Source organism: Mauremys reevesii, unplaced genomic scaffold (genome assembly GCF_016161935.1).
Source record: "Mauremys reevesii isolate NIE-2019 unplaced genomic scaffold, ASM1616193v1 Contig37, whole genome shotgun sequence".
NCBI classification, from domain to species: Eukaryota; Metazoa; Chordata; order Testudines; family Geoemydidae; genus Mauremys; species Mauremys reevesii.
The window spans coordinates 298497-324832 of record NW_024100848.1 but is presented as its reverse complement, the minus strand read 5'-3'; the positions used below and the strand labels follow the sequence as shown (position 1 = coordinate 324832).

The window sequence follows — 26336 nt, the reverse complement described above, 5'->3', positions numbered from 1 at the left end:
CATACTGATCGATTCCCTCCCTTTCCCCCTAACTACCCCTTTTCATCTTTCTCTCCACTGATTTTCCCTGCATTTCCCTTCCACCATTCCCTTCCTATTTGTTCTCCTCATCATGCGTACTATTCCTTCCAATCTTCCCACTACCTCTCTCACACTTGCATACCTTTCATTTACATGTAGATACATGCTCCTCCCCCTTCCACTTATTCTCACTTCTAATTCCCCCCAAAAAGGAGGAGTTTTCCAGACCAATTCCTTTCTTTTTTCTAATCCACTGCAAAAGAGTTGCCCCCAATCTTACTATTCCCTCAAGAGAGTTTCCCAGCCAACACTCTATCCTTAAAGGGGCTAGCTCTGCCATCATTCCCTCAATCCTGTAAAAAGGCTTTCCAGTTAATTTTCTGGTCCACACTATGTGGCTGATGCCTCTTTGCCCTCCTACAAATCTTGTCTGGGGAGACAAGCTCCTTCAAAACAGCTTCCAGGAAGGAAGTTACACAACTCTCTGCCATGACTGGTCCACAATTAAACCACTAGGCTCAGCTCCCATCTGCCCTTTTAGCCCCAGAAGAGATCACTACTCCAGGGATGGCCTGGAAGGCAGCTTAGCACCAGATTTGTGGGAAGGGAAGCAGCAGCGTTCATGCACGTGCCTGAAATATTCACCCTCATTTCTTAACACACAGGAGTCTTCTAAAAATATAAAAACTGTAGATAAGAGCACCTTGAAACTTGTTTATCTACTCTAGTCTCTTAATTTCAGCATTCTTACTTTGCCCACTCTGGGTGATTGGCTACAGTCTCATTGATCAAGCTGCTTGTGACTTGAATTAAGTGAACACTCTCTTGATGTACCTGAGTTAAATACAGACAAAAGAAAGAATATGAAGTGTTATGTAATACAAACTAGCACCCACCCTAAATTAACAGAACAAGATATTTAAATCATAATTTTCAAATATTTAGTATTAACACAAAACAGCAAAATACACTTCTGGAGGAATTCTGCGCCAAAAAATTAAAATTCTGCAAAATTCTGCATATTTTATTTGTCAAAGTAACAATATAATTACGCCAGTTTCAATTATTTTGGTAATTTCAAAATACCTGTCAACAAGTATGTCTAACAATAGACAACAAAAAAGATTCAGGAAATGTTTTTTGACAAATAGATTCCTTATAAGGCATATTAATACAGAACTCTTAACAATAATTAATTTAAACTACAATACAGAATGCATTTATCACACCACTCAGAAGCAGCGCCCAGGCTTGGGGGAGTCAGGCTAATGGAGGAGCTGAGGGGAAGGAAAGTAATTGCTGGGAAGGATCATGGGAGTGAACCTGGAGGGCTGTTGGGTGCGGGTGGGAGAAATATGAAACAGGGTTTTGGGGGGGGGGAAGAGGGGAGGGATTGTTACAGAGTTGGGGAGCCTTCCCTGGCTGACCCCTAGACTCTCTCATTCAGTCAGGCACATCTGCCCCTATCCCCATGTGTCCCTGAATCCCCACTCAATCAGCCCCGTCCCTCATCTCCCTGCACCCTCACTCCTCCATCCCCATGTGGCCCTGCACCCCCACTCCCATTCGGCCCTCGCACCAGTCTGTCCCCCACTAACCCTTCTGAACCCCTCTGTGACCCCCCACAGCAGCAGCCCCATGAACCCCATACTGTCTGTCCCCCACACATCCCATGCCTCCTCACCAGGCCCCATGAGCAGGGCACTGTGAGGAACTCAGCCTCTTCTCCTCCCTTTCCCCTTTTTGTGGCTGGCTATTCCTGACTGAGAGCAGCTGCCCTCAGTTTTGGCACCACAACAGCCCCTGGTGGGCAAAGGGTGTAACTGCAGTGTCTCTCTGGCAGAAAGTATTTTCTGCGGAGAAAAAAAATTCTGCAGCGCACATGAATTCTGCACATGTGCGGTGGCTCAGAATTCCCCAGGAGTTAAAAAAAGTTCACATTAAATGAGTGACCTCTATTGGGAAGAAAAAGTAGCTGCATAGTGAAAATCAGTTTGAGAAAATCTGATCTTGAGAATGTGGTGTCATGAGATCAAAACTGACAGTTACATATGGGCATGTGTACCTACACACCTCACAAATATTTATGAGTGTGAGGTGCAGACACTCATATAGAAATGTATGCTTTTCCCTTACTTCCACAGATTTATGCTGAAAATGATCTTCAGTGCATTGGAATATCATTCTTCCGATAAAACAACTGGTAAATAGTTTCACAATATTAATATTCTACTGCAATAATTTACACCAGCATAACACTGATGCTAAGGAATCTGAGGTGTTCTCCTTTACTCACTGAAACAGAGCAGCTATAATAGGTTGCAAAATAATTCTAGTACTAGTACTGTAAAATTATCATACGTCTCACAGTTCTCCTACTTCACAGTTTACTAGGGTAACACTTTGCATGTACACATTTTTTCTTCATCTATACATAGTATTAACAGGATAGATTGAAGAACATTTGATTACTATATATTTTTCAAAAGCATTTCTGCTCTATAGTGCAGCACAAACATCAGTAACATTTTCATTTAAAAAAGGGATTAAAAGAACAACTTTGATTATAATTCTTGGTGCACTGTACCTTTGCCGTAAGGAGCAGGGCTAGCAGAAGGGTTCCTATCACTAGCAAAAATATTATGAAAATGCTAATTATTTTATCAAGCATTTTCTCCAACCACACGATCATCTGTTCAGAAAAAAGAAAAACAAATCATGACATAAAAAAAAAATAATCAGTTTTTTCTTCAAGTGATACTGGCCCAGTCTGACAATTCTGGATTTCAACAGGCGTTTTCTTTACAAAAAGACTGAAAAAAATCAGACCCTAAGCAAGTATTATTTATGCCCAAGCTTAGATACGAACAATTAACAACCAATGTTTAACATGACAACTAAGGAAAATGTTACAATGCAAGTGATTTTGCAAATTAAATTTAAACATTACTGTGAATCACATAGCAAGCTCTCAGCAAAGCAATCAGTAATTTAATATTATTTTGTTATCAGACCCAAAGAAGCTAGCACTCATTTTAATTCTGAATTTACATTCTGGATTAATTTCTTGTCTTCAAGCAACAGAGAAACCTATGGTCACTATCATCTGCACAAAATTTGGGAAGTTACCAGCGTGGATTATACAACCATGATTTGCAAACTTGGATGGCTGAAGTTAATCATCTAAATCTCTAATGAGATATCTAGATATTTTTAACGCTGCTAAGCAGACCTCAAGCCTTACCTGAACTCAGTGCAGATGGCCTGAGCACACACATCACAACTAACCAGTAATCACACCACTTCAGGTTCATGAAGTTTTGTTGGCGTCATTCAGGAGGGAAAAATCTTAACTACATGGCTGTGTGGAGAGCACTCTAGAAAAGAGTAAACTGCACTTAATCTAACATTAAAGGGGCCTGATTAAATAAAGATCTCACAACCTTATTGTGGGCAAATCTATTTTTTCCAGCTTTTGTAGCTAAAAAGTCAGAAAAAGCACTCCAGTAAAAAAAAAAAAAAAAAAAAAAAAAAAAAACACCTAGCAGGAGAAATCTAGCTGTGCTCTAAAATTTTACTTTAAAACAGAACTGAATTCAAAGGCAATATGCAGAAGGTTCCATATTTCCAAATGAGAAATGGCTATACGTTCAGTGGTTGTGCTGATAATTTTAGTTATTATTCTTTTCCTCGGTGTCATGTAATGTCAAAAGTTAAAGTAATAGGAGCTCTTTCTCTATTACTGATCCCTATCCCTGCATATGAACTTGGTTTATTGATCCATTACTGATTGTTATAATTTTTAAATCTCTAATTATATCTGGATCACCACCAGGGGATCTGAACACCTAATATACATGAATGATTTTACCCTCAGGCTCTGCTACAATTGACATCTTGTTTAACACACATTGTCACAAGGCAGATAGTTGGCATTTCAAAGCAACCATTCAGAATACAGTGTGACACTCACTTTAGAAAAGTAACTGTTGAGTTCTGCAAGTTCCTGCATTATACACCTTTACCCCAATATAACGCTGTCCTTGGGAGACAAAAAAATCTTACCGTGTTATAGGTGAAACCGCGTTATAGCGAACTTGCTTTGATCCACAGGAGTGCGCAGCCCCGCCCCCCCCCCGAGCACTGCTTTACCGCGTTATAGCCAAATTTGTGTTATATCGGGTCACATTATATCAGGGTAGAGGTGTACTATGTTCTGCAAAAAGGAATCTCAAAGAACCTGCAGTACCCAGCAAAAATCTCAGAGAGAACATGGAAATTTTCAGTGTTTGCCACCATACCCTGAAACACTTCAGCAATCATTCAAGTTCTCTCATTGGTAATAGTGGTGAAGTCAACTGCCAGCAGGGCAGTTATCTGAAAAATTCCAACTAGCTTGAAATCCCAGATATTTACTATCTGGGAAACTACAGAAAATCCTGTTCAGTTTTGCCCTTTCAGTGTTCTCATACATTTAGGGATTTTGATGACAGCGACAGAAAAAAACCCAACAGTTACCTTCTCCGTAACTGGTGTTCTTTGAGATGTGTTGCTCATATCCATCCCATATTAGGGGTGTGTCCTCGCACACATGCGCTGATGCCGGAAGTTTTTACCTCAGCAGTATCTGTAGGGGACTGGCTCTGTTGCCCCTAGAGCGGCGCACGCACATACCACGGTATAAGGGGCACCGCGGGCTCCCCCCACCTTCAGTTCCTTCTTGCAGGAAACTCCAACAATGGGGAAGGAGGGCGGGTCATGGAACAGACATGAGCAACACATCTTGAAAAACACCAGTTACGGAAAAGGTAACTGTCTTTTCTTCGAGTGCTTGCTCATGTCCATTCCATGTTAGGTGACTCCAAAGCAGTACCCCTGGAGATGGGTAGGAGTTCAAGATGTGTAGATTGCAACACAGCTCTGCTGAACCCAGCGTCATCCCTAGTCTGCTGAGTGATGGCATAATGAGCAGTGAACGTGTGGACAGAGGACCATGTTGCGGCTCTACAGATGTGCTGGATAGGGCTGTGTGCCAGGAAGGCTGACGACGCCTGAGCCCTGGTCGAGTGGGCTCTAACAGCTGGCGGTGGCGGAACCCCTGCCAGGTCATAACAGGTCTTTACGCATGAGGTAATCCAATTGGAAATCCTCTGTGAGGACACTGGCAGGCCCTTCATCTTATCCACTGTAGCAATGAAGAGCTGAGTTGATTTATGGAAAGGTTTGGTATGTGCTAAGTAAAAAGCCAAAGCCCTTCGGACGTCCAGCATGTGAAGACGCCTCTCTTCACTGGTCTTGTGCGGTTTGGGACAGAACACCGGGAGGAAGATGTCCTGGCTCATATGGAAGGTGGACGGCCAGGTGGGCCTGCAGCTGAAGCTCGTCTTTGTAGAAGACCATGTACAGCAGTTCTGAGGTGAAGGCTTTAATTTCAGAGACTCGTCTCACCAATGTCACTGCCACCAGGAACACGACCTTCCATGACAGGTGGGAAAGGAAGCAGGAACACAGTGGCTCAAAAGGGGCCCGTAAGCCTAGAGAGGACCAAGTTAAGATCCCATTGCGGGACAGGAGTCTGTACCTACAGGAAGAGTCTCTTGAGCCCTCTCAAGAATCTGACCATCATGTCACGTCTGTCCTTGGATTGGCGGGTGAAAAGTGGAGATGGCCACGAGATGCATTCTAATGGAAGAGTGTGTCAGGCCCTGGTTCCTCAAATGAAGCAGATAGTCTGGGACAGCCTGTATGAAAGAGCGTGAGGAGAGATGCCACCCTCAGATGCCCAGCAGGAAAACCTTGTCCATTTGGCCAGGTAAGTCAGTCTAGTTGAGGGCTTCCTACTTCCCAGAAGGAGCTGTTGGACCTCCTCCAAACAGGTTTGCTCCTCAGGGTTCAGCCACACAGCATCCACACTGAGAGGTAGAGGGACGCGAGGTTGGGGAGCAAGAGCCAACCCTGGTCCTGTGACAGCAGGTCCAGTCGGTTGGGCAGGGGCCAGGGAGGGGCTGCTGACAGGTTCATGAGTGTACCGAACTAGCGCTGGCAAGGGCATCTGAGGCAATCATGATAACCCACACTCTCTCTATCTTTGCCAGGCTCTTGGCAGAGTGGGATCGAGGGAAACGTGTACATCAGGCCCCCTGACCACGACAGGAGAAAGGCATCGGAGAGGGAGTCCTTGCCGAGAGCAAAATCGATGACATTTTCTGTTTTGCTTGGTGACAAACAGTTCCATTTGGGGAGTCCCCAACCTCTGGAAGACCATGTAGGCTATGTCCCAGTGGAGCAACCACTCGTGGTGAGAGGAGAAATCCCTACTGAGGTGATCCGCTAGCGTGTTCTTGAAGCCAGGGAGGCAACAAGCTTCCAGGTGGATCTCGTGGTCAATGCAGAAGCTCCAGATATGGAGTGACTCTTGGCAGAGAGCCGACAAGCACACTCCCCCTTGCCTGTTGATGTTGAACATTGAGGCTGTGTTGCCTGACAGCTGAGGTAGGAAGACGCCACACACTAATTGGACCACTTTGAGTTCTTTGACATTTATGTGGAGCATCATCTCCTCTGGGTACCACATATCCTGGGTCTGGAGATCTCTGAGGTGCGCACCCCAGCCAAGGCATCGGACACCAACTCGATGGAGTGAGGTAGGTTATGTTGAATGGAACTCCCTCTAGGACCTTCTCGCAATTGGTCCACTATCGCAACGAAGTGAGTACTGCTTGGGAGATGCTCACAATGTTTTCCAGGTGATCCCTGGACTGGGAGTAGGCCATCAGCCATTCCTGCAGGGACCACACCCGGAGCCTGGCATGGTGGATAATGTATGTGCAGGGCGTCATGTGGCCCAGCAGGCGCAGGCAGACCCTGGCTGTAGTCAGGGGGAACGGGGACACCTCTGTGATGAGGTCTGTCAAGGCCCGAAACCTTTCTAGTGTCAGGAACGCTCTTGCGCAGGTCGAGTCAAGGACTGCTCCGATTAACTCTATCCTTTGCACTGGCACTAATGTTGACTTTGCATTTACCAGGACACCCAGGGAGCAACACGTGGCTTGAAGCACTGCAAAATACCTTTGGATTTGAGACCTAGAACTGCCCTTGACCAGCCAGTCATCGACATATGGGTAGTTCTGGATACCCCGGCACCTGAGGTAAACCGCTGCCACTGACATGCACTTGGTAAACACTCTCTGTGCTGTCGCCAGGCCGAACAGGAGGACTGAAAACTGGTAGTGGTGGGGCCTCACCATAAACCAGAGGAAGTGTCTGTGTCCTTGAAAAAGCGCTATGTGGAAGTATGCATCCTTCAAGTCGAGAGTGGCATACCAGTCTCCCGGATCCAGGGAGGAGATGATAGAAACCAAGGAGACCATGCAGAACTTTAGCTTCTTCAGGTACTTGTTGAGGTGTCGCAGGTCCAGGATGAGCCATAGACTGCCTTTGGGATTAAAAAGTACCGGGAACAGAATCCCCTTGTTCCTGTACTTGAGAGGAACTTCTTCCACCACACCCAGCTATAGTAACCCCTTTACCTCCTATGCAAGGAGACTCATGAGACGGGTCCCTGAAGAGGGACGTGGAAGGAGGGTGGGAAGTGGGGGTAGAAAGGAACTGGAGGGTATAACCCTGCTCCACTGTGTGGACCCAGGAGTCGGAAGTTATAGCTGTCCAAGCATGGAGATAGCAGAAACCATGATGCGGGCAGCTACATCAGCGACATCTGATGTAGTCTGGAGGGCCACCCTGGTTGCAGTCATTCTCTGATCGAGGATTGCTCAGAACTCCTTCTTGGAGGCCTCAGGGAGCAACCCTTTGAACTTGGCCACGGCTTGCCACATACTGAAGTCATATCGGCCAAGGAGGTCTTGGTGGTTGGCCACTCTCAGCTGAAGGACAAATAAACCTTACGTCCAAAGAGATATGGCCTCCTCCAGTCTTTATTTTTTGGGGGTGGCCCCGGGTTGTCCTTGCCTCTTCTTGTGGTTAACTGCCTTGGCCACAAGGGAATTGGGGGCTGGGTGGGAGTATAAGTACTCATGCCCTTTGATTGGCACAAAGTACTTGCATTCGGCCCTCTTAGGGGCCAGGGAAGAGGTGGTCTGCCACAGGGCATTAGTGATTTTGGAAACCCCTTCATGAAGGGGAAAGGCCACCTTGCAGGGGCCGAGCAGCAGAGGACATCAAACAGAGTCCGAGGGCTCTTCCAATTTCTCTGCCTGAAACCCCAGGCTGGAAGCAACCCTCCTCAAAAGTTCCTGGTGCACTTTGGCATCATCTTAAAGAACTGGGTGAGGGGGCCCCGTGATAGCCTCATCTGGCGACGACAAGGACGATGCTGGTGCTGCGGGAACCTCTACGTTTATTGGTGGTCCAGCATCTTGCCCCTCCTGGACTGTGGGGTCTTACCCCCGGAAGCTTCAAGCACTAGAGGGGGATGGGATACTGAGGCCGCTGCCCACTCCGACACTGACTGAGCAGCCTGGGAAGGTTGGGTGAACCCCCATGGGTACCATGGCACTAGTCACTGCACTTAAGGCCAGGGGACAGGTTTCGGTGCTGATGTGCAAGTACCGGGGCTTGTCCCACAGTCAGGGAACCTTGCTCCGTGCCAGAACTATAAGCAGAGCGGTCGGTACCTGGCGACCAGGATTGGACAGAGCGGTGGCTCTTGTCTGACCGGTGCCAGTCGCTGCGTCCCGAAGCCGACATGTCCGAGCAAGCTGGGCTATCTTGTCTGGGGTCTCAGGGACCAACAGCATTTGGTGGATCTGCATCGGACACATGGCGATCCATGCCTCACACTACTCGAGCGGTACATCAAATGGGACAGGGAGCTACTACTGGCCGGTTGCTGGGAGGATCTTTCTGAGCATGGCAACCTCCTTCTTGGAGATGGGCGATAAAGGCCTGGTGGTTTCGGATCCCCAATCGGTCCCGTGATCGGTACTGGGCCCTTGCAGACGGCCGAGGCTGGTCCCGGAGATCTTGTGGGGTGGCGCATGCCTCAGAGGCTGTGCCAATCTACCAGCAAGGTATGCCTCGAGTCCATTGATCATTGCCCCTGGTGCGGGGACCAAAGAGGGCTCCACTGAGCCTGCCTTTCTAGTCCTAAGGTGTGACGGCTTCAGGCGGGCAAGTGATGGCGGGACTCCCCTCTCAATGGGGAACGCTGCCGTTGAGGTTGGGATACTCGCGTAGGTCCCAATGTGTGTTTTCCCCAAGTCCAGGGTACCGCAGGAGCCAGTGTGGGCAGCACTGGGAGCGTCAGGATCTCGAGCCGCTCAAAGATGGCACCTGAAGCTGGCTAAGGCCTGCACCGCTATCTGCAGTCATAGGCGAAGTATGGGATGGGTTGCACCGCTCGACTTGAGCTGGGGTCCGACTTCCCAAAGGGGGTGTTGAGCTGCCCAGCACACATCTTGGCTCGCTGCCAGCCCTCTCCTTTCCCTTCTGAGAGGTAGGAGATCTTCCCCTCAGTGTTTTTCAGCTTCTTGACCAGAGCCGTGGAGGTTGACCGGTGCTGGCTTTAGGAGCACTTTTAGATGGATATCGCACTCCTTCTTTGTCCTAGGTTTGAAGGACTTGCAGATACAACACTTATCACTTATGTGCCCTACGCCTAAGCACCTAAGGCAGCTGGTATGTGGATCACTGATGGGCATAGGCCATTTGAAGCGATTGCAAGGCTTAAAGCCTGGGGATCAGGGCATGCCCCGTCCCCCAGCTGAGTCCTGTTAGGAACTACGAGAACTTTAAAGCCTCCTACTAAGGGTAATTGTCAACAACTAAGATAATGTTTTCACCCCTCAGCCACGATACTACAAGTTCTACAGAGTTCGAGACAACACTAGCTGAAGCAGCAGACATTCAAGCACCGTCACTGGTGGCAAAAAGGAACTGAGGGTGAGGGGGAGCTGGCAGCACCCCTTATACTGCATTATGTGCACGCTGCTCCAGGAGGCACCAGAGCTGGTCCCTTACGGATACTGCTGAGGGAAAAGCTTCTGGCACCAGTGCATGTTGTGAGCACACACCTAATATGGAATGGACATGAGGAAGCACTCTAAGAAGAATAAAAAGGATACAGTACCTTAAAAATACTGTGTTATAAATAAGTTAAATGTTCACTTTATCTTATGTAACTTTCCTTGCTATTTCTTTCTCAGTTTAAAAAAAGCTGTGGCTTCTACTCACAGATCCAAATTCAGAGACAAGTGTAAGTGGATCTAAGAAAGTCGAAATTAATTTAATTTAGCTCTTATTTCAATTATCCTCCACTAGTATGCTAAACTTAGATTCAGTTTGTGAAAAATATATATCCACTTAACACATAAGCTTACATATCACCTTTGAATCTGACCCACTGGCTACTGAATTCATGGCCATATCTACATTAGGGAACTGTATGAGAGATTTCCACCAATGCCAGCTCTGATGCAACAGCACCACTGATAGCAACAAGTGTCTCAGCATAGACAAATCTAGAGGCTTTTGTTGTTTTACCACTGTGTAAACTGTTGGTTTGATCTGGAAACCTCTAGAGTCTTAGAAGGTAGGTCTCCCACTGGAGCCCTTGAACCGATAGTACCATCAGTGTCCTTACTGTAGACAAGTTCTAAGAGTCTAATATTATGCTACTTGCAGTTAGGCCATCAGGGAAAGCTGAAAAGGGAAGAACAGAAGGGTGTAATAAGGTATAATTGAAAGCATGCTCTCCATAATAATAATTCACTTACAGCCTCTTCTTAACTCTTGCTGTACCCCCTTCATCTGGCTGCTCAACATTAGCTTAGACTAGTTTATTGTCAGTAGGCCAAATACAAAGAATGAAAAAGGGGCTGTTGGTTACATCACTGTAAATAAGTGAGAGATTAAGAGAGTCGTAAAGACTTGAAAAACATGGGTGCATAAAGACTTTCAAAACCTGGGTGGAAAACATGGCTGCTAAATACATACTTATTCACTTAATAAAAGTGGCCTGTTTTTCAAAAATGCTGAGCCCCAGCAGCTCCTATACATGCTTGACTAGAATCTCCCATTTAAAAACAAAACCCTCAGTCTCACTGTTGGTTCAATTTTCATGCTGAGGCAGTAGGAAAAAAAAAGTATCAATTACACCAGTTGAAACTTACCATTGAATCTGGTCCGTATTTCTCTAGGTCATTCTTATAGACTTTCCTTTCTATGCCCTACCCCTAAATACACACACGCACAGAACACACACACGCACACTTTCTAAACACTAGTCAGCAGCTATTCCGGTATTTTAAAGTTTTAGCTTCTAATTTAATTGTTAGTCAATAGCTACAAGCAAATGTTGCCATGACATCTAAGACAGCCAAGTAGTAGAAAGAAACAGGCTCCTAAGCTACAGAAGGTCATTCACTCATTAAAAAAAAATTAAAAATATGGATTTCTGATATGCAGTCAATGAAAACTATCTTAAAATGTCAGGGTTTTGAAGGAAAGGGTATAAACTTATCTTTACATTTCAAAAATAAAGCAAATTACAAACAATTGAAATCATGCCTCAAAACTAAAGCAGGGTCAAAATACATACATTCATGAGTTCACTGGGAGAGATTTATTTGGAAGTAGTAATTGGGATGAACATTTTAATTGATTGTGGCTTTTTAAATCTACGGTTTGTACAAGGAACTAGCTTTGAAAAGACTGACTCATATCTAGATTTACTGGAATTGGGAGAGTGATTATGCCTTCTATATTTTATACTGCACTGTACATTATTCACAAATAAACATTTAAATCAAGTCAACTCATCTTAAAAGAATACCTACATGTATCTCAGTGATCATTTTCTCATATATGTTTACATACTAAACTATATATTATACATGCAAAGTGTATATATTGACAAATCTCTGAATATATATCTATCTGTGGTAAAATACAACCAGTATGAGTGTCTTTCTTCTTTTATGCAGTCACAGACGTTTCAGTGTCTATTTTAATCCCCCTCTCCCCCCCCCAAATAAAGTAATAAATCAACTCGGATATATTTTCTGGTAAGGATTTCATCTTCAATTATTTTAGGACTGTAAAAAGGGATCATTTAGCTCCAGTGACGTCAGTTACTCAGATATGTCAGGTTCACAGTGAAAAAGTGCAGATGAGTAGCCAGGTCAAACAAGCTGGGGAGCTGTCTACATTAGGTAGGTTCCCAAGGTTGCTATCAATGGCGCACAGACACTGGTTTTAGCAAAAATGAAAGGGTTTTTTTTTTTGTTTTTGTTTTTTTTTTAAGATTCACGCTGCAAACAATACCATACAGAGCAAGTCTTGCTAACCCACTGCAATCTCTTCTATGCCTTGGGCTCAGTAAGTAATATTAAGTTGTGTGATTCTTACTCACTAAAGTCCCAGTTTAAAAACAGTCCCTGACAGAAAGCTCTTTATGTAAAAGAGCTTTGCTCTTATCCTCCTGTCCTAATAACCAGAGTTACCAATAACCATTTCAAACCCTGCCCTGCCTCCTTGGGTCATATTTTCAGTTTCACACTGCACAGAGAGAAGCCTCTTAAGTACTTTCCTTGAGAGGAAGAATAAAAAGGTAAAAGTTATAAAAAGGAAAGCAGCCTTTACAACTGCAGTCCAATCTTCTGTGCTTCAATCTTCCCCTTCTCAGCATTTTATGAATTGTAGATTTGATAAAATTAAGAGCCTGTCAGAATTTAGTCTGGTTTTGGATTTTATATTTAAGTTGTACAAATGTATGATTTGCTCAGCATACACAGGAGTCTTAACATATTTCAAAATAAAAATATTTTGATATAAATGTTCAAAATATCTATTTAGGTGCAAGAAATGAAAGGTGAGTAGTTTCAAGTACTTTTTTCAAGTAAATAAAAATACCTCAATTTTTTAAAAGTTATAGTCTGCACATGATGGGTCTACATTTTTTTAAAATTATATTTTATTATTATTTTTTAAAAGTATTTTAATAGCCACGTTAGTGGCAAAATTAGGGTAAACCTACCCACATAAAATGTACAATTAAGACCAAAATTCCATTGGTAGCTCAGTGCATTGTGTGGGTATATTGCAGAGATGTAACATCATTCCCAAACAGAAATTCTTCTTTAAGACAACATATGGTTGCACATACATATTTATAATTTAAAAACACTTGCACATTGTAGTACAGACACAATCCTTTCAACATCAGAAAATGGAGGATGAAATTAAAACAGTCTAAATGTCAAAAGGTCAGAAGATAGTCAAACTATCCTTTTACTCTAACTGTTCTCCCCCATCCATCTTTCAATAACAAGCGGCAAATCTTCCTTGCTCCACACTCCGCCCCACACACATTCAGAAAAACCTCTGCATAGGGAACTCATCCACTAATTGGGTGCTGGAGATGAAACTCTACAGTTCTCAAGTATCAGAGGGGTAGCCGTGTTAGTCTGGATCTGTAAAAGCAGCAAAGAGTCTTGTGGCACCTTATAGACTAACAGACGTTTTGGAGCATGAGCTTTCGTGGGTGAATACCCACTTCGTCGGATGCATGTAGTGGAAATCTCCAGGGGCAGGTATATATAAGCAAGCAAGAAGCAGGCTAGAGATAACGAGGTTAGTTCAATCAGGGAGGATGAGGCCCTCTTCTAGCAGCTGAGGTGTGAAAACCAAGGGAGGAGAAACTGGTTTTGTAGTTGGCAAGCCATTCACAGTCTTGGTTTAATCCTGAGCTGATGGTGTCAAATTTGCAGAGGAACTGAAGCTCAGCAGTTTCTCTTTGAAGTCTGGTCCTGAAGTTTTTTTGCTGCAGGATGGCCACACCTTAAGATCTGCTATGGTGTGGCCAGGGAGGCTGAAGTGTTCTCCTACAGGTTTTTGTATATTGCCATTCCTAATATCTGATTTGTGTCCATTGATCCTTTTCCGTAGAGACTGTCCAGTTTGGCCGATGTACATAGCAGAGGGGCATTGCTGGCATATGATGGCGTATATTACATTGGTGGACGTGCAGGTGAACGAACCGGTGATGGTATGGTTGATCTGGTTAGGTCCTGTGATGGTGTCGCTGGTGTAGATATGTGGGCAGAGTTGGCATCGAGGTTTGTTGCATGGATTGGTTCCTGAGTTGGAGTTACTATGGTGCAATGTGCAGTTACTGGTGAGAATATGCTTCAGGTTGGCAGGTTGTCTGTGGGCGAGGACTGGTCTGCCACCCAAGGCCTGTGAAAGTGTGGGATCATTGTCCAGGATGGGTTGTAGATCCCTGATGATGCGTTGGAGGGGTTTTAGCTGGGGACTGTATGTGATGGCCAGTGGAGTCCTGTTGGTTTCTTTCTTGGGTTTGTCTTGCAGTAGACAAGTTTTCACACCTCAGCTGCTAGAAGAGGGCCTCATCCTCCCTGATTGAACTAACCTCGTTATCTCTAGCCTGCTTCTTGCTTGCTTATATATACCTGCCCCTGGAGATTTCCACTACATGCATCCGACGAAGTGGGTATTCACCCACGAAAGCTCATGCTCCAAAACGTCTGTCTATAAGGTGCCACAAGACTCTTTGCTGCTTCTACAGTTCTCATGTTTCAGGCCAAAATGACCATATCTCATGCATTAATTATTCTCCACATATTTTCCACAGACGACCCCAACTATAATCTCAATTTTACTGTGACCCAAATTGTTCAAAAAATGCCTTTATATCTCCTCCTCCATCCACTGCTCCACTTTGGACTGGGTATACAACTCTATCCCTTTCTCTCTCTCTCTCACACACACACACACCCACCCACCCCACCCCCCATCACGGGCCAGAGCCATCATATTCCAGCTACCTACTACAGTCTACAAGCGCAGCTGCAGGTTATGTGACTGATCAAAGAGACTATGTTACTATACTTTGTACAGGCAACAGTAAACACCAAGTTTCTATGCAGTGATAACTAGTTGGATTTTCTCGCCAATACTGAGATAAATGAGGATAGAAGTTGGTGCTAGAAGTTTAGCTGATTTCTAGTTATTAGGGTTTTATTTGTTTTTTTAAAGATACAACCTTTTAACTTTACTGCCCTTCATACATTGTGTTTGAACATTTAATCATTTAAATCAATATGTATCTACAACCATTAGACTATCTTAATGCTTTTCTGTTGGGAAATTTTATGTTTGAGATTTGTATTTTAATACTTTTGATGCAAGATCTCCCACCTTGATTTTCATACAAGTTCCACTGGCAGCCCTCTCCATCTCTCTTACTGCTCCTGTGGAGGTGGTATGCTCTACCAGAGTCTAAGGCTTTGTCTAAAACGGAGATTTGCCCAGATTCCAGCCACTGTGGATGCACTAATGTAAATTCCTAGTATAGACAATGAACATTGCAATTTGTAGGAGCGTAGTAGCTTAATCCTGTTTAGAACTGAAGTAAATGAGTTGAAGAACCTCAGCAACACAGGGTGAGTTAAGGATGAAATTGTGTGTCACATGGATTACATGGCTATTTTTTTCTATGAACTTCATAGAGGGGAAATTATTTTCTTTTAAACTACAGTAGCAGTTTTGGACATTCCTCCCTTCCACTTGTTGCTGCTTTGGGTGCTCCTCATCTCCTTTAGTAATGATTCAATATGGAGTCATTTGGTGTTTTATATTTCCCTTAAGAAAAAGAATGTGTGGGTTAAGTTGGTGCTTTTGAAGGCAAAAGCTTAATAGCACTGACTAGAGCCACTCATAATGCAAGAGCTATGGAAGTTTCTACTCACATCTTTGTAAACTTACCCTAGCCCTGACCTTCAACACCCTTAAGTTCCTCTGAACAGAAAATGCCTACCAAGTCAAATTATGTATTGGCTTTGTGATGTGTAGAGATGGGGATTAGTCAGAGATCAAAGTTTTCTTAAATCTTAAAATTATTTGAACCCAAGTCCACAAAGGAGAAAGGCTAATGCACTATCCTGCTGTACAAGACATTTAACTAAATTCATTCATTTTATTAAAAAAATATATAGATCAGATGGTGTTATATGACCTCCAGTAGCTTATATGGTGGGGGGGGTAGAGGGAAGACAACAATTGGGAGAGAGAACTAAAGAGCAAGACATGTTAAAAGCGTTCATGCTGCAAAAAGAACACAATCCTTTAGTTGGAATCACAATCTCTTTATTTACCTTCTTATTAAGCCAGTGCCACAGCTTGTGGGGGGAGGAGAGGGAAGGGAGACAGAGGAGAGAAAAAAAAGACAAGAAGACAGTGGAAGATTATTGAAGAATGCAGTAATAGTATGAATAGAAATGAAGGCAGACAGTCATCCACAGAATGAAAATTAAATAATTCCAGACCCAACAGTAAACTACAGTAGGAAATAGTGAAATCTGTAATACAATAATCTAGGATTTACCAGGAAAATACATGGGTGTGGCAAAATTCATTTTATATAGCTATAGATATATAAATTTCAACAGATATCAATATTTTAAGCTTTTTTCCTATTTTTCATCTTTTTACAATTTCATAATTGTGGGAAACTATGGGGAGGTAAAACAGTAATTATTTAATGACAGCAGACACACATTCAAAAAGCGAAAGCTTTATAACCATTAAAACGCAAACTCAACATTACATGTCACAATATACAAAGCAAATATCTTTAAATCAAAAACTAATAAGTTCAAGCAACATTTTTCTTACTTTGCCTAAGAGTAAATTTTGATTATCATCTATGGAAATATTCTTCTGTTGGCTTATATATGGTGAAATCAATATTTACTAACATTTTCCGATAATCTAATCCTTTTAAGACTAAATATGTGTAATATTTAGAAAGAGGAGTACGGTGAATGAATATAAACTTTATCATATTTTTCTAGCAAAAGTTAACACTAATAAGCCAGCTATAAATCAGCATCACTATGCCTTGAATAGTTACAGATTAACAGTAGCAAGCCAAAATTTTACAAATCAGTGCAACACTTGTGAAAGTTCTTTTCTCAGAACAGTATGATATTATTGTGATATCAAGAATCAGCATCGCATCCACTAGTTTATTGCAATGAGGTCCCAACTTTGACCAAAGATATAGTTTCAAATATATGCGAAGTGTATTTTATGTTACCTATTGTGATACACATGAATTTTATTATCTTATTAGTATTACTGCATTCACACTCAAGGAGAATCAGTATGAAAAGGAATATAAAATACATGCATATATTTATATGCATGATGTACAGACCAAGAGGTCATGGAACCAACACTTATTTACACGTGCTTGTCTGCAGTCAGATCATATAAATTCAGGTGGTAAGCCTCTCTCTGACAAGCAAACATCTACTTTTGTACTGAGAGAAATATTACTCTCTAATTCTCACCCAAACTACTCAGAGAGTGACTCATTCTAAGGCCTACTCTTCAATGAGATTTTTCTTCAATTCCAGCCATTGGTGAGAAGTCACAAATACATCAATGCAAACCCCAAGCGTGGGCAGCTTGTACCAGTGAAGTTATAGATCAGTTATGTACGCCATGAAAGCGGCAACTTGTACCAGTGAAGCTTGAAACCAGGATAAGCTCCATGTAGGATAAGTATAAAATTAAAGAATTAAAATTAGCTTAAATTTGGTTAAGAAAATGTGTGTGTGTTGTAAAGAAAGGTCCTGATTCTTAAGAAGGAAGACCTTGAAAATAATAAGCAATTTGTCCAGAAAGAATAAAGTAGAGAGGATATCTGTCTTAAAATGAGCCAACACAGCCTTTCCCCAACCCACACACCAGTGTTAAAGCCTACTTGAACCCAGGTGCAATGGGAAAACTGTTGGACAGCAGGAAGGAGGGGAGGAAATGCCTTTGGAAGAAAGGTGGTTGTAACTCTTATCTGGATTAAGACTGGAAATAAGAGTGAATTGTCTCAACTTGGTTTTTAACTGAAGCTAGTAATTTGCAATTACATCACTTGTTTGTAAAAGTAAACTCTTAAAGGGTCCATTGCCAATACCTGCCTGACCAAGCTAGAGCCTACCAATAGGAGTCTAAGCAACACTGGGTTTAATCCATTTATAAATATCTTGATCAAATCCTTATTAATGTTTTGTTACTGTTTGGATGTAGTATTCTGCTTATTGGTTAGGGTTTTGAGGCATGTTTAGAGCAACTGTATAAGTACCATTTGGCCTTTGGATTTAATAAAGGAATAGTGATTCCCGTATTAATAATTCCAACAACCTATCAGAACAAAATGTGTTTTTTCTTGTCTACAGCTGGGGTTTGCACCAGTGGCTGGCCACCCATAGATGAAATTGGGACAAATTCCTCATGTAAACAAGAACTAAGAGATAATGTTTCAAATAAAACCAAAATTTCAGAACGTAAATTAAAGCATGATTAAGCGAGCAACAGTCTTACAATTAAACAGGCATTCAAAGATTTCAAATAAACAATACACAACAGAAAAGACGGTTACTCACCGTAGTAACTGGTATTCTTCGAGATGTGTTGCTCCTATCCATTCCATGTAGGTGTGCGCGCCGCGCGTGCACGGCATCTCGGAACTTTTTTACCCTAGCAACTCCGGCGGGCCGGCTGGACGCCCCCTGGAGTGGCGCCGCTATAGCGCAGGATATATACCCCAGCCGGCCCGTCCGCTCCTCAGTTCCTTCTTGCCGGCTACTCCGACAGTGGGGAAGGAGGGCGGGTCTGGAATGGATAGGAGCAACACATCTCGAAGAACACCAGTTACTACGGTGAGTAACCGCCTTTTCTTCTTCGAGTGATTGCTCCTATGCATTCCATGTAGGTGATTCCCAAGCCTTACCTAGGCGGTGGGGTCGGAGTGAGACGTGGCAGAGTGTAAGACTGCTGAGCCGAAGGCTGCATCATCTCGTGATTGCTGCACCAACGCGTAGTGGGAAGCGAAGGTGTGGACGGAGGACCAGGTGGCCGCTCTGCAGATGTCCTGGATTGAAACATGGGCCAGGAAGGCAGCAGATGAGGCTTGTGCTCTTGTACAGTGGGCCGTCAGGCGACTAGGTGGTACCCGAGCAAGCTCATAGCATGTTCGAATACAAGCCGTCACCCAAGAGGAAATCCTTTGTGAGGAGACCGGCTCGCCCCTCATACGCTCAGCAATCGCGACGAAGAGCTGGGTCGAACGCCGGAAGGGCTTCGTGCGCTCTATATAAAAGGCGAGGGCCCTGCGGACGTCCAGGGTGTGAAGCTGCTGCTCCCGAGGCGAGGCGTGCGGCCTTGGGTAGAAGACCGGGAGGAAGATGTCCTGGTTAATATGGAAGGCCGATACGACCTTAGGGAGGAAGGCCGGGTGTGGTCGAAGCTGAACCTTGTCTGCGTGGAAGACAGTATACGGGGGGCCAACAGTTAAGGCACTGAGTTCGGATACTCGTCTCGCAGATGTTATAGCGACGAGGAAGGCCGTCTTCCACGATAGGTGAAGCAGGGAGCAAGTCGCCAGAGGCTCAAACGGCGGTCCCATAAGCCTGGCCAGAACCAGGTTCAAATCCCAGTCCGGTGTAGGGCGCCGTAAGGGCGGGTACAAACGGTCCAGGCCCTTGAGGAAGCGAGAGACCATGTGGGTGGAGAAGATGGAGCGCCCTTCAACCGGTGGACGAAACGCAGATACGGCTGCCAGGTGCACCCTCAAGGAGGAGACCGCGAGGCCTTGCTCCTTAAGGGACCAGAGATAGTCCAGGATAATCGGAATAGGGACGAGAAAGGGGTTCAGGCCTTTCTGGTCGCACCAGATAGCGAAACGATTCCATTTCGCGAGGTAGGTGGAGCGCGTTGAAGGCTTCCTGCTTTCAGTTAGGACTCGCTGCACCACCTGCGAACAGTCACGCTCCGCGTGAGTCAACCAATCAGGTACCAGGCTGTAAGATGCAGGGAGCGGAGGTCCGGGTGGCGAAGCCAGCCGAAGTCCTGCATGATAAGGTCCGGCCACAATGGAAGAGGAATGGGTTCTCGGACGGAGAGCTCGAGCAGCAGGGTGTACCAATGCTGTCTCGGCCAGGCCGGAGCGATCAGTATGAGGCGAGCCTTGTCCCTCCGAAGCTTGAGGAGCACCCGATGAACGAGCGGGAATGGAGGGAAGGCGTATAGGAGGTGATCCTTCCAGGAGCAGAGGAACGCGTCCGACAGGGAGCCGCGGGAGCGTCCCTGGTAGGAGCAGAACCGGTTGCACTTCCTGTTGCCCTCGGAGGCAAATAGGTCTAGTTGGGGAAATCCACACCTCCGGAAGATCGTATGCACCACGTCTGGGCGAAGGGACCACTCGTGGGTAAGGAAGGACCTGCTGAGGCGGTCGGCTAGCGTGTTCTGTATGCCCGGAAGAAATGACACTGTCAGGTGAATTGAGCGGGCTACGCAAAAGTCCCACAGGCGTAGCGCTTCCGTGCAAAGCAGGGAGGAGCGGGCTCCGCCCTGCTTGTTGACGTAGAACATCGCCGTCGTGTTGTCCGTCAGCACTGTGACACAGCGCCCGCGGAGATGGGCCTGAAAAGCTTGGCACGCTAACCGTATCACCCGGAGCTCCCGGACGTTGATGTGCAAGGAGAGCTCCGGAGGAGACCAGATACCTTGGGTATGGAGGTCGCCCAGGTGTGCCCCCCATCCCATGTCCGAGGCATCCGTGGTCAAGGTGACGGAGGGACACGGCGGGCGGAATGGTACCCCTGCACAGACGACCTGAGGGGCTAGCCACCAACTGAGAGTATCGAGGGTAGGCCTCAGGACCGTGACGATCAAGTCCATGGGGTCGCGGTGCGGGCGGTACACGGAGGGCAGCCAAGTTTGGAACGGACGAAGGTGTAACCTGGCGTAAGCGGTCACGAAAGTGCACGACGCCATGTGGCCCAGGAGGCGAAGGCAGGACCGCGCCGTCGTCGTGGGAAAAGATTGGAGATCCCTGATGCAAGCTACCAGTGTCTGGTGCCGAGTGAGCGGAAGGCAGGCCCTGGCCAATTGAGAATCCAGGACTGCTCCGATGAACTCCACCCTCTGAGCTGGAGTTAAAATGGACTTCTCGAAGTTTACAAGAAGGCCCAGCTCTCGAAAAAGGGTCAGGATATCGGTCACTTGGTCTGCTACCAGCTGACGTGATGGGCCGCGAATCAACCAGTCGTCGAGGTACGGATATACGTGCACCCGACGACGACGGAGGGCCGCGGCAACAAGCGCCATACATTTGGTGAAGACCCTCGGGGCGGTGGAGAGGCCGAAGGGAAGCACCGCAAACTGGTAGTGTCTGTCGTTTACCATGAAGCGGAGGTACCGACGATGGGGGGGATAGATTGCAACATGGAAATATGCGTCTCTCATGTCAAGGGCGGCAAACCAGTCTCCTGGATCCAAGGAGGGAATGATGGTCCCCAGGGTTACCATGCGAAACTTGAGTTTTAGCAGGTACCAGTTGAGCTTCCGGAGGTCTAGGATTGGACGGAGGCCTCCTTTTGCTTTGGGGATGAGGAAATAACAGGAATAAAAACCCCTGCCCCGCCGGTCGGGCGGTACCTCCTCTATGGCACCCAAACTCAGCAGAGTCTCGACCTCTTGTAAGAGGACTTGCTCGTGAGAGGGGTCCCTGAAGAGGGACAGGGAGGGTGGATGGGAAGGAGGGGGCGAAACAAACTGGAGGCGGTACCCGGATTGGACCGTATGCAGGACCCAGCTGTCCGATGTTATGCGGGACCATGCCGGGAGGAAATGGGAGAGGCTGTTGGAAAACAACGGGGAAGGATCCATTGGAGAGACTGATGGGCCGTCCGCGGGCGTCCCATCAAAACGCCTGCTTAGGCCCTTGAGGGGCCTTAGAGGGCGCCTGGGACTGGTTGCGCCTGCTGCCTGATGGTCAGCGGCGAGTCAGGTTGTTCCGGCGGCTATTATAGGGCCGGGATCTGGTCTGAGTAAACGGCCGGGACGGCTGTCTGCGGAATGACTGCCTCTGGGTCGCCGGCGTGTGCATTCCCAGGGTTCGGATAGCAACGCGACCGTCCTTAAGGGTCTGTATCCGGGAGTCTGTCTTTTCGGAAAACAGCCCGTGTGTTTCAAACGGCAGATCCTGGAGGGTGTACTGCACTTCCGGGGCCAGGGTGGAGGACTGCAGCCAGGAAATGCGCCGCATAGTCACCCCGGAGGCGAGGGTGAGGGCTCCAGAGTCCGCCGAGTCCAGCGCGGCCTGGATGGAGGAGCACGCGGACTTCTTACCGTCCTCGAGGAGGGCGCTGAACTCTTGGCGGGAGGCCGCTGGGACGAGCTCAGTGAATTTAGAGAGCGAGAGCAGCATCTCGTAGGTGTACCTGGCAAGCAATGCCGACTGATTTGCAATGCGGAGCTGCAGGCCCCCCGCCGAATAGACCTTACGGCCCAAGAGGTCCATGCGCTTAGCATCTTTGGACTTGGGAGCTGCTGCCGGTTGACCGTGGCGCTCTCGGTCGTTCACTGATTGGACGACTAGGGAGTCCGGAGCCGGATGAGTATACAAGTACTCGTACCCCATGGGGGGAACCGAGTACTTGCGCTCTACACCTCGGGCAGTGGGCGGGATGGACGCCGGCGTTTGCCAGATGGTGGTGGCGTTACGCTGGATCGTGCGAATGAAAGGGAGGGCCACTCGCACGGGGGCCTCAGACCCGATGACATTGGTGACCGGGTCATCATTTTCCACGACCTCTGCCACCGGGAGGTCTATGGACTGCGCGACCCGACGGAGCAGGTCCTGATGCGCTCTCAAGTCTATCGGCGGGGGGGATCTACCGTCGACGACCCTGCGACCGCCTCGTCAGGCGACGAGGATGAAGAAAGACCCGGCCCGTCGGTTCCGGTGGTGGCTCGTCTAGCGGTGGAGCAGGCGCGTTAGAGTCAGGCTGTACCGCAGCGGTCGGTAGAGAAGTCCCAGGCGTTGGCGATGGTGGGGGCCTACTGACAGTCGCTTCTGGCACGCGACGCTCAGAACCCGGTGGCCGCGAGGGCAAGGGCGGACCCTGTGTCTCGTGTTGCGCCCACGGAACCCAGAATCCCCACTGTTGTGGACCATAGGTTTGACCCGGGGTGTCCGTCCTGAGACCCGCTCCGCTGCCGACCTGGGACGCGACGGAGGGCTGGCGTGACCACTGGGGGGCAGAAGCGCTTAAAGAGTGCCCCGTCGACGGCCGGCGCATGTCTGCTGGCGGCGCCGTGGGTCGATGCCTGTCTTCGTGGTATCGGGAGCACGACCGGGACCATCGGTCGCATCGGTGCCGGGGCGGCGACCGGCTGTCGCCACGGTGCCGGGGCGGCGACCGGCTGTCGCCACGGTGCCGGGGCGGCGACCGGCTGTCGCCACGGTGCCGAGAGCGGCTACGGTCGCCACGGTGCCGAGAGCGGCTACGGTCGCCACGGTGCCGAGAGCGGCTACGGTCGCCACGGTGCCGAGAGTGGCTACGGTCGCCACGGTGCCGAGAGTGGCTACGGTCGCCACGGTGCCGAGAGTGGTCTCGAGAGGCGGACCTCCGCCGGTACCGGCGACTGGGGCTTCGAGATCGGTACCTCGACGCCGAGCGGTACCGTGAATGAGACCGGCGCCGAGACGGTGAACGGTCCCGAGGCGTTGATCGGCGTCGGGATCTAGGTCGGCGGGACGGTGACCGGCTGCGAGAGCAGGACCGACTGAAGTCTCTTGCTCGATTATCCTCGGCGCCTGGGCGTCTCATCATGGCCGGCTTCCCCGCAGAGGGTACAGCCCGCACCGGCGGTGCCGGGGGCCGGAGGCTCGGCGTCTCTGTCAAAGAGATAAGCTCCCTCGCCTGCGAGTATGTCTCGGGCGTATTTGGGAGTCCAAGCTCGACCTCGGGTGGTGCCGGGGAGCGGGGGGGGCCGGGCTCAACGGCTCTTCCGGTGCCGGAGCTGCCGGACCCGTGCACTGCGAGTGCACTACCACAGCCGGTGCCGCAGGTGTTGGCAGTGGCTGGGTTATCGGTCCCGAAGTTGAGATCTTAGCCGTCGCTGGCGCTTTCTTCTTGCGCACCGGAGACGGGGAGCGGTGCCGGGACGCTGGTGCCGGTTTCGGCGGACGGGACGCTTCCGAGCTGTGGCGGCTCGGTGCCGCCGGTGCGCTGCGGACCGAAGACGATTTCGGCGCCGCTGGGATCGGTGCCGGTGGGCGCAGCGCCGACTCCATCAGGAGCTGTTTAAGCCTAGAGTCCCGCTCCTTCCTAGTCCGCGGCTTAAAGGCTGCACAAATGGGGCACTTATCCGTGCGATGAGATTCCCCCAGACAGCGAAGGCAGGAATCGTGAGCGTCCCCAACAGGCATCAGCCGCTGACAAGCCGAACACGGCTTGAATCCCGGTGTCTGGGGCATGAGCCCACACCGGGTGGGGAAAAAGGAGGGCAAACCCCCCCTAATTCCTAAAACTTCTTTTAACTAACTAAACTATGACTAACTGACTAACTATGTACAAAAATCGGAGAAAACTGCTACGGGTGTGGAGGACTAAAGGAGCACTCCACAGTTCCAACTGGCCGTCACGGGCGGGAATAAGGAACTGAGGAGCGGACAGGCCGGCTGGGGTATATATCCTGCGCTATAGCGGCGCCACTCCAGGGGGCGTCCAGCCGGCCCGCCGGAGTTGCTAGGGTAAAAAAGTTCCGAGATGCCGTGCCCGCGCAGCGCGCACACCTACATGGAATGCATAGGAGCAATCACTCGAAGAAGAAGGTATGCAGTTATCCCATACACTTGTGTGGCTTAAGTACACCTGTTCCTACGGAAACAAGGCATGGAAATGGAAAGGTGCAAAAGAGATTCAAAAGTCTCAGCCTTCAGCTTCTGATGTGTTTCAACTCACTCTTCCCAGGAAATGGGATATTGTATAAGTGAAAAATAAGGTAATGGGTTTTATAGATTTAACAAAAAAAATCTTGCCTTATCTTACTTGCCTAGAAACTGGTAGAAAATTCCCATACGAATATAAGAATCTTTTCATCATTAAGTAGCAAGCAGTGTAAACAGGATATTCTGATCAGCTACTTTCCCCCCTTAATGGTTATAATAATACGACAAAGGGAAAATTATTGTCCTAGTTCTAGCCTGGGAAATTAACATGATACTAGCATAACCTCCCTCATTCAGATTCTCTCTTTTTTCTCTTCTCCATTCTAAAAGTAATACAACAAATGATAGATAGAATAGCCTGGAAACAGGACTTCCAGTTTTCAGCACTGATAGGGAGGAAAATGTCAATAGCGTTAAGTATATGTTCTACACTAAAACTCATTCCTTATTTCCCATTGTAATACTGACAAATGTACCCCAAAATGTTGTTGCTTCTACTCCAGCAATCAAGTTAGTTTTTAAAAAATATGGCCCTTTTTGGTTTAACCCAAATATTTGAGGAAGTAAAATTTAATAAAACTGCATTCACTTTCTCAGTACTTTTTAGGAAGCTCTTTATATTCATGCTGACATGGCTATACATATTTCCATAATCTGGTAGATGTTTCTGCTAAGATGTGTTTGAACTGTAAGACTAGTATGTTGCCTGATGTACACTAACACTTGACTCTGTATGGTAAAAGGGCTGCCCAACCTGTTTGTATCATTCACATCAAGTTCTCCTATACTCTATCAAGAATAGTTAAATGACTATATGCCTTTGAATACAATAAAAACAATCTTGGCTGCAGTTAATAAAAATACTCACTAGGAAAGGGAAACATCAGTACAATCCTGATTTATAGATGTCTGGAATGATGTGTGGAATCATTCAGTGGACAGGAAACACCATCTGGCGCCATTAAAGAGCTATCCTTATTAACCCCAACAGAAATAACACAAAACTATACAATCACCATTTTAAACATTAACTGAAACCAATGAATTTTTTTTTAAAGTGTGTGTTAGGGTGAAGCAAACCACTGATTTTGGACTAATTACAAATGTGAGAGTAAAATATACACATATTTGTATAAATATTGTAGGGGCAGGGAGAGGAGAACACCTGGGATCTTTTTTCCCCCCTGGAAGTTCCCAACTTTTTCTGAGATGCTAGCAGCAGCAGGGACAGTGCCAGAAGGAGCAGAACTAGGTGACAGTAAAACCAACTTTGCTAAAAACATCTAATTTTCCTAATCAAGTTAGGACCTATATGAAACGCACAAGTAGGTTTCATTGCTGCCTCCGGAGCCTCTCAGTTGTCCCTGGTTTATTATTTGTATTATCATAGTGCCTAGGAGCCAAAGTAATGGATCAAGACCTCTTGTGCTAGGCAGAGAGAATAAGCAGCAATGCTTGTGTTCCCTTTTCCTCATGCAGTCCTTCTCTCAGGGTGGGGTATGCCCCCTCTTCCTTGTAGGAGAAAAAGAGGGCC

At 47.0% G+C, this 26336-nt stretch overlaps 1 protein-coding gene across 1 annotated transcript in view; it reads right to left on the bottom strand.

Annotated features, from left to right (window-relative positions):
* The window catches only part of LOC120393921 (transmembrane protein 245-like), a 142514-nt gene that overhangs the window by 73778 nt on the left and 42400 nt on the right, over positions 1-26336 (bottom strand). Inside the window, exons 8-9 of the mRNA XM_039518378.1 lie at positions 2609-2713; positions 773-855 (exon numbers count right to left, since the gene is read on the bottom strand). Coding sequence (XP_039374312.1) covers positions 773-855; positions 2609-2713 — 188 coding nt within the window. The remainder of the gene's footprint in view (positions 1-772; positions 856-2608; positions 2714-26336) is intronic.